Below are 9411 nucleotides of genomic sequence, written 5' to 3' on the forward strand. Positions count from 1 at the left end.
GAGGGTTAAAAGAAGCACGGCTGTTATTTCCATCTCTATAATAAAGGGTTTCAGCCACGATGCTGTACTTCTGTAGATCAGAGTCAGAAAGAGTTTAAACATCCAAGGAATTTTCTAGTTATTTTTTAAATCATCACTAAATTAAAAACAATACTATTCTAATATACTATCTATCCTACGCTATGCTATGCTAAACTAAGCTATCCTACGCTATGCTAAACTAAGCTATGCTATGCTAAACTAAGCTATCCTATACTATGATAAGCTAAGCTATCCTATACTATGCTAAACTAAGCTATCCTATGCTATGCTAAACTAAGCTATCCTATACTATGCTAAGGTAAGCTATCCTATACTATGCTAAACTAAGCTATCCTACGCTATGCTAAACTAAGCTATCCTATACTATGCTAAACTAAGCTATCCTACGCTATGCTATGCTAAACTAAGCTATCCTACGCTATGCTAAACTAAGCTATCCTACGCTAAACTAAGCTATCCTATGCTATGCTAAACTAAGCTATCCTATACTATGCTAAGCTATCCTATACTATGCTAAACTAAGCTATCCTACGCTATGCTAAACTAAGCTATCCTATGCTATGCTAAACTAAGCTATCCTACGCTATGCTAAACTAAGCTATCCTACGCTATGCTAAACTAAGCTATCCTATGCTATGCTAAACTAAGCTATCCTACGCTATGCTAAACTAAGCTATCCTATGCTATGCTAAACTAAGCTATCCTACGCTATTCTAAACTAAGCTATCCTATACTATGCTAAATTTAGATTATTATTTAATGGAAACTGTCCATCATCAAAGAGTCATTCGAAGTAAATCAAAGACTTATTTCACTCCAGGGTGACAGCAGGAGACCCCGTCGAGTCACTCAGAGAGAATCAGGACAATCTGATGTAGAGTTTCAAAATAAAAGACCTGAAGTCTCATAATGAGCTATCGTTATGTTCTGTTTGTATCCAACAGTTCAAATGTTCGAATTACATTGAACCACAATTTCCCCCTTTTTTCTTTAACGTGAAGAAAATTGGATATGAGATTTTTTGCCAAACTCAAAATGTCCCCGGTTTTATTTTTGAAAATCTGGTCGCCTTATGCCAAACTAATAAGTAGGTTCACACATAAAACACATTTGCTTTGGTGTGTGTGCGGCATACATTAAATATAAATGATATATTAGATGATATTTTAAACTATCCCTTTACCACTCTTGGCGTTATAGGAAGCCGTCAGATTAATATGACCGTCTGTTCAACTTTAAATCATTGCAGTTACGTCCCGATTGCATTGCCCTTTCTGGCACTGAACATCCTCCTGTATTAAATCATCCTCTGAAGCGAATGCTCGAAACATTGACCTCCACTCAAATGGCTTTCCTGCTGTATTGGATCACAACCAGCGCATCAGGGTTCATACGGGTTTCCAAACGGCTTGACAGGTACTGAGCGCTCGAGAAGCAGAAGACAGACGGGTGGCTCCTTAGAGGCTGACCAAACGTCCTCAAGATACCCCGACATGTTCGGCTGGATCAGCAGGTTTAGGACCACTTTATAAGATTGATTACAAATATATTTAATATAATGTAACATTTAATTATCATACAATATTCACGTATCATTTTTTACTTCACAAAAGTCTAAAAATAAACGTGAATAATCGGAGTCGAAAATCATTTTTATTGTCAAATAATAATATTAACGAAACCTCAAGAGACTTTAAAGGTCTCCTATCATCCTCCTCTTCATCAATACATCACAGGTCTCAGATATATCCAGAGCCTGTCTCTGATTGGCTGAAACACCAAACAGGTCATTGCAGCATTACCCATAATCCCCTCTGTTTCAGCCCTGTTTCCAAAGTGCTGATTCTCTGTCTGTGACTTCAGATGAAAACAAGGAGCCCCTCCCCACGCCCCTCTGAGAGACATGTGGTTACAAAGAACTCAATGGAGCTCTAGAGGAGATGCACGTGATAAGGGGGGGGGGTTACCTTGTTGCTGATTGGCTAATGGTTACACAAGACAAAACATCGTTATGACATCATCAAGTGGCCAAAATCTGATCAGCTCGTTTTCAGACAGGTTTTTATAGAAATGGATCAAAAAGAGAGAAAATCTTTGTTCCTGAAACTTTCAGAGTCTCTTTCCACAGAGGGGACACATGTTGATGTAGAAGAGACATGAAGAAGAGGGGACACATGTTGATGTAGAAGAGACATGAAGAAGAGGGGACACATGTTGATGTAGAAGAGACACGAAGAAGAGGGGACACATGTTGATGTAGAAGAGACACGAAGAAGAGGGGACACATGTTGATGTAGAAGAGACATGAAGAAGAGGGGACACATGGTGATGTGGAAGAGACATGAAGAAGAGGGGACACATGTTGATGTAGAAGAGACATGAAGAAGAGGGGACACATGTTGATGTAGAAGAGACATGAGGAAGAGGGGACACATGTTGATGTAGAAGAGACATGAAGAAGAGGGGACACATGTTGATGTAGAAGAGACATGGAGAAGAGGGGACACATGTTGATGTAGAGGAGACATGAAGAAGAGGGGACACATGTTGATGTAGAAGAGACATGAAGAAGAGGGGACACATGTTGATGTAGAAGAGACATGAAGAAGAGGGGGACACGTGTTGATGTAGAAGAGACATGAAGAAGAGGGGACACATGTTGATGTAGAAGAGACATGAAGAAGAGGGGACACATGTTGAGGTAGAAGAGACATGAAGAAGAGGGGACACATGTTGATGTAGAAGAGACATGGGGAAGAGGGGACACATGTTGATGTAGAAGAGACATGAAGAAGAGGGGACACTGTTGATGTAGAAGAGACATGAAGAAGAGGGGACACATGTTGATGTAGAAGAGACATGGGAAGAGGGGAACACATGTTGATTGTAGAAGAGACATGAAGAAGAGGGGACACATGTTGATGTAGAAGAGACATGAAGAAGAGGGGACACATGTTGATGTAGAAGAGACATGGAGAAGAGGGGACAACATGTTGATGTAGAAGAGACATGAAGAAGAGGGGACACATGTGATGTAGAAGAGACACGAAGAAGAGGGGACACATGTTGATGTAGAAGAGACACGAAGAAGAGGGGACACATGTTGATGTAGAAGAGACATGAAGAAGAGGGGGACACATGGTGATGTGGAAGAGGACATGAGAAGAGGGGACAACATGTTGATGTAGAAGAGACATGAAGAAGAGGGGACACATGTTGATGTAGAAGAGACATGAAGAAGAGGGGACACATGTTGAGGTAGAAGAGACATGAAGAAGAGGGGACACATGTTGATGTAGAAGAGACATGGAGAAGAGGGGACACATGTTGATGTAGAGAGACATGAAGAAGAGGGGACACATGTTGATGTAGAAGAGACATGAAGAAGAGGGGACACATGTTGATGTAGAAGAGACATGAAGAAGAGGGGACACGTGTTGATGTAGAAGAGACATGAAGAAGAGGGGACACATGTTGATGTAGAAGAGACATGAAGAAGAGGGGACACATGTTGAGGTAGAAGAGACATGAAGAAGAGGGGACACATGTTGATGTAGAAGAGACATGGGGAAGAGGGGACACATGTTGATGTAGAAGAGACATGAAGAAGAGGGGACACATGTTGATGTAGAAGAGACATGAAGAAGAGGGGACACATGTTGATGTAGAAGAGACATGGGGAAGAGGGGACACATGTTGATGTAGAAGAGACATGAAGAAGAGGGGACACATGTTGATGTAGAAGAGACATGAAGAAGAGGGGACACATGTTGATGTAGAAGAGACATGGGGAAGAGGGGACACATGTTGATGTAGAAGAGACATGAAGAAGAGGGGACACATGTTGATGTAGAAGAGACATGGGGAAGAGGGGACACATGTTGATGTAGAAGAGACATGAAGAAGAGGGGACACATGTTGATGATGTGTCCCCTGTGTTTGAATAGCTCTCTGTGTCTCCTCCTGTTTGCAGATCCTCTCTCTGGAGAAGCAGGTTTCCTCCGACCTGCCGTCCTCCGTCCAGGTCAGGAAGTCCAGCGTTCCTCAGCCCAAAACCTCCAAACCAACGCCGTCTCCAAGACGCTCCGCCTCACATTCCCAGTTATCTCCCCCCACTCCCCCAACTCCCCCTCCTACACAGAGGTGAGAAGTCATGGAGTACAAATACTGCGTTACTGTACTCAAGTACATGTTTCTGGTATCAGTACTTTACTCCACTACTTATTTTTCTGATTACTTTTTACTTTTACTTCTCACATGTTGAACCCAAATACCTGTACTTTCTACTTCTTACATGTTGAACTCAAATACCTGTACTTTCTACTTCTTACATGTTGAACTCAAATACCTGTACTTTCTACTTCTTACATGTTGAACTCAAATACCTGTACTTTCTACTTCTTACATGTTGAACTCAAATACCTGTACTTTCTACTTCTTACATGTTGAACTCAAATACCTGTACTTTCTACTTCTTACATGTTGAACTCAAATACCTGTACTTTCTACTTCTTACATGTTGAACTCAAATACCTGTACTTTCTACTTCTCTCATGTTGAACTCAAATACCTGTACTTTCTACTTCTTACATGTTGAACTCAAATACCTGTACTTTCTACTTCTTACATGTTGAACTCAAATACCTGTACTTTCTACTTCTCTCATGTTGAACTCAAATACCTGTACTTTCTACTTCTTACATGTTGAACTCAAATACCTGTACTTTCTACTTCTCTCATGTTGAACTCAAATACCTGTACTTTCTACTTCTCACATGATGAACTCAAATACCTGTACTTTCTACTTCTTACATGTTGAACACAAATACCTGTACTTTCTACTTCTTACATGTTGAACTCAAATACCTGTACTTTCTACTTCTTACATGTTGAACACAAATACCTGTACTTTCTACTTCTCACATGTTGAACCCAAATACCTGTACTTTCTACTTCTTACATGTTGAACTCAAATACCTGTACTTTCTACTTCTCACATGTTGAACTCAAATACCTGTACTTTCTACTTCTTACATGTTGAACTCAAATACCTGTACTTTCTACTTCTCTCATGTTGAACTCAAATACCTGTACTTTCTACTTCTCACATGTTGAACTCAAATACCTGTACTTTCTACTTCTCACATGTTGAACACAAATACCTGTACTTTCTACTTCTCACATGTTGAACCCAAATACCTGTACTTTCTACTTCTTACATGTTGAACTCAAATACCTGTACTTTCTACTTCTCACATGTTGAACTCAAATACCTGTACTTTCTACTTCTTACATGTTGAACACAAATACCTGTACTTTCTACTTCTCACATGTTGAACCCAAATACCTGTACTTTCTACTTCTTACATGTTGAACTCAAATACCTGTACTTTCTACTTCTCACATGTTGAACTCAAATACCTGTACTTTCTACTTCTTACATGTTGAACTCAAATACCTGTACTTTCTACTTCTCTCATGTTGAACTCAAATACCTGTACTTTCTACTTCTCACATGTTGAACTCAAATACCTGTACTTTCTACTTCTCACATGTTGAACACAAATACCTGTACTTTCTACTTCTCACATGTTGAACCCAAATACCTGTACTTTCTACTTCTTACATGTTGAACTCAAATACCTGTACTTTCTACTTCTCACATGTTGAACTCAAATACCTGTACTTTCTACTTCTTACATGTTGAACTCAAATACCTGTACTTTCTACTTCTCTCATGTTGAACTCAAATACCTGTACTTTCTACTTCTCACATGTTGAACTCAAATACCTGTACTTTCCACTTCTTACATGTTGAACCCAAATACCTGTACTTTCTACTTCTCACATGTTGAACACAAACAGTGGGGCAAAAAAGTATTTAGTCAGCCACCAATGGTGCAAGTTCTCCCACTTAAAAAGATGAGAGGCCTGTAATGTTCCTCCTGGTACACTTCACTCTGAGAGACAGGATGGGGGAAAGAATCCAGGAAATCACATTGTAGGATTTGTAATGAATGAATTGGTAAAATAAGTATTTGGTCTCCTCCAAAGAAACAAGATGTCTGGCTCTCACAGACCTGTAACTTCTTCTCTAAGAGCCTCCTCTGTCCTCCACTCGTTAACTGTACTAATGGCACCTGTTTGAACTCGTTATCAGCATAAAAGACACCTGTCCACAACCTCAAACAGTCACACTCCAAACTCCACTATGGCCAAGACCAAAGAGCCGTCAAAGGACACCAGAAACACAATGGTAGACCTGCACCAGGCTGGGAAGACTGCATCTGCAACAGGTAAGCAGCTTGGTGTGAAGAAAACAACTGTGGGAGCCATTATTAGAAAATGGAAGACATACAAGACCACTGATAATCTCCCTCGATCTGGGGCTCCACGCCAGATCTCACCCCGTGGGGTCAACGTGATCACAAGACCGGTGAGCAAAGATCCAGAACCACACGGGGGGACCGAGTCCATGACCTGCAGAGAGCTGGGACCAAAGTAACAAAGGCTACCATCAGTAACACACTACGCCGCCAGGGACTCAAACCCTGCAGTGCCAGACGTGTCCCCCTGCTGAAGCCAGTACATGTCCAGGCCCGTCTGAAGTCTGCTAGAGAGCATTTAGATGATCCAGAAGAGGATTGGGAGAATGTCATCTGGTCAGATGAAACCAAAATAGAACTTTTTGGTAAAAACTCAACGAGACGTGTTTGGAGGAGAAAGAATGCTGAGTTGCATCCAAAGAACCTACTGTGAAACATGGGGGTGGGACCATCATGCTTTGGGGCTTTCTGCAAAGGGACCAGGACGACTGATCCGTGTAAAGGAAAGAATGAATGGGGCCATGTATCGTGAGATTTTGAGTGACAACCTCCTTCCATCAGCAAGGGCATTGAAGATGAAACGTGGCTGGGTCTTTCAGCATGACAATGATCCCAAACACACCGCCCGGGCAACGAAGGAGTGGCTTCGTAAGAAGCATTTCAAGGTCCTGGAGGGGCCTAGCCAGTCTCCAGATCTCAACCCCATAGAATATCTTTGGAGGGAGTTGAAAGTCTGTGTTGCCCAGCGACAGCCCCAAAACATCACTGCTCTAGAGGAGATCTGCATGGAGGAACGGGCCAACATACCAGCCACAGTGAAAACCTCGTGGAGATTACAGGAAACGCTTCACCTCTGTCATTGACAACAAAGGGTACATAACAAAGGATTGAGATGAACTTTTGTTATTGACCAAATACTTATTTTCCACCTTAATTTGCAAATAAATTCTTTAAAAATCAGACAATGTGATTTCCTGGATTCTTTCCCCCATCCTCTCTCATCGTTGAAGTGTACCAGGAGGAACATTACAGGCCTCTCATCTTCTTAAGTGGGAGAACTTGCACAGTTGGTGGCTGACTAAATACTTTTTTCCCCCACTGTACTTCTACTTTCACCAGAGTATTTTTAAGTATCTGTACTTCCCCTTGAGTAAAGGATGTGTCTCCTCCTCCTCCTCCTCCTCCTCCTCCTCTTCTTCCCCCTCTTCCTCCTCCCCCCCCCCCCTCCTCCTCTCCTCTCCTCTCCTCAGTATCTCCTCCCTGACGCTGCAGCATCGTGATGGAGAGCCGTACTCCTCGAGTCCTCTGAGGAGCAACAACAACAATCAGAAACCTCTCTCTCACAAAGACTCTACGGCCAGCCTCGCCTCCGACATCTCGCTGCCCTTCGCCACCCTGGAGCTCCAGCAGAGGCTCCGACAGCTGCAGAAGTAAACAACAACAACAACAACAACAATAATCAATTGTATTTCTAAAGCACCTTTCATTGCTGTGTGTGTGTGTGTGTGTGTGTGTGTGTGTGTGTGTGTGTGTGTGTGTGTGTGTGTGTGTGTGTGTGTGTGTGTGTGTGTGTGTGTGTGTGTGTGTGTGTGTGTGTGTGTGTGTGTGTGTGTGTGTGTGTGTGTGTGTGTGTGTGTGATCTACCAGGGCCCGTGATGCTAATGAGCTCATTTCAATTACCTGATATTGCAAAGGGAATATGATTTGTAATATTTCTGGAACACTATTCCCATCGTCGTTGAAGACGTGATTCGGATGACAGTCGGATATGTTCAGCATCGAGGAGTTCTAATGACGTTACTTAGCGTTTGAAAGCCTCGGCGTTCTGCAGCAGAACAGAATAATGTTTACACAAGTATTGCGCTTAATTTGGATATTTGAATTCCCGTTAGGCTCTGCTGCTCGAGGGCACTTTGGCATTGTCTCAGTGTGTGTTGGTGCTTCTGGTTGGAGCTTAATGCCAAATAACCTGCGTTTAAGCTTTGAATGAACTGTCATTGAGTAAAGAGTAAAGACACTTGTGATTAGGCATATTTGGGAATTGACAGCGATGTTTGGAGCTGTTCTAAGAATGACTCACTGCCTGAATGTACACACAGGTCCACACCGCGAGTCTCACCATCGGGGGTTACATATTAATTCTAATTTACATTTTGGTCTCATGGTTATTTTTTATACATTTCAAGTGTGGAACTTTATCCACTCTTACTGACAGTGAGAGTTATTACAAACATGAGCTCGCATGTGAACAATCCCAGGAAAAGGTTTCTGCAGGATCCTCAGGTAGCATCAGGTAGCATCATGTAGCCTCAGGTAGCATCATGTAGCCTCAGGTAGCATCATGTAGCATCAGGTAGCCTCAGGTAGCCTCAGGTAGCATCATGTAGCATCATGTAGCCTCAGGTAGCATCATGTAGCCTCAGGTAGCATCAGGTAGCCTCAGGTAGCCTCAGGTAGCATCAGGTAGCCTCAGGTAGCATCAGGTAGCCTCAGATAGCATCAGATAGCATCAGGTAGCATCATATAGCCTCAGGTAGCATCATGTAGCATCAGGTAGCCTCAGGTAGCATCAGGTAGCCTCAGGTAGCATCAGGTAGCATCAGGTAGCGTCAGGTAGCCTCAGCTAGCATCAGGTAGCATCATGTAGCCTCAGGTAGCATCAGGTAGCCTCAGGTAGCCTCAGGTAGCCTCAGGTAGCATCAGGTAGCATCAGCTAGCATCAGGTAGCCTCAGGTAGCCTCAGGTAGCATCATGTAGCCTCAGGTAGCATCAGGTAGCATCATGTAGCATCAGGTAGCATCAGGTAGCATCATGTAGCCTCAGGTAGCATCAGGTAGCCTCAGGTAGCCTCAGGTAGCATCAGGTAGCATCAGGTAGCGTCAGGTAGCCTCAGCTAGCATCAGGTAGCATCATGTAGCATCATGTAGCCTCAGGTAGCCTCAGGTAGCCTCAGGTAGCCTCAGGTAGCATCAGGTAGCATCAGCTAGCATCAGGTAGCCTCAGGTAGCATCATGTAGCCTCAGGTAGCATCAGGTAGCATCAT

General features: G+C 42.8%; 1 protein-coding gene across 1 annotated transcript in view; it reads left to right on the forward strand.

Annotated features, from left to right (window-relative positions):
* Nucleotides 1-7802, forward strand: part of LOC117441071 (extended synaptotagmin-2-like) — a gene marked incomplete at its 5' end in the record, with an annotated part of 29083 nt that extends 21281 nt beyond the window's left edge. Inside the window, 2 exons of the mRNA XM_034077261.2 lie at nucleotides 4016-4185; nucleotides 7619-7802. Of these exons, the coding sequence (XP_033933152.2) occupies nucleotides 4016-4185; nucleotides 7619-7802 (354 nt within the window). The remainder of the gene's footprint in view (nucleotides 1-4015; nucleotides 4186-7618) is intronic.
* Between the last annotated feature and the right edge of the window lie 1609 nt (nucleotides 7803-9411).

This window comes from Pseudochaenichthys georgianus, unplaced genomic scaffold (assembly GCF_902827115.2).
Source record: "Pseudochaenichthys georgianus unplaced genomic scaffold, fPseGeo1.2 scaffold_1456_arrow_ctg1, whole genome shotgun sequence".
In the NCBI taxonomy this organism is placed as follows: domain Eukaryota; kingdom Metazoa; phylum Chordata; class Actinopteri; order Perciformes; family Channichthyidae; genus Pseudochaenichthys; species Pseudochaenichthys georgianus.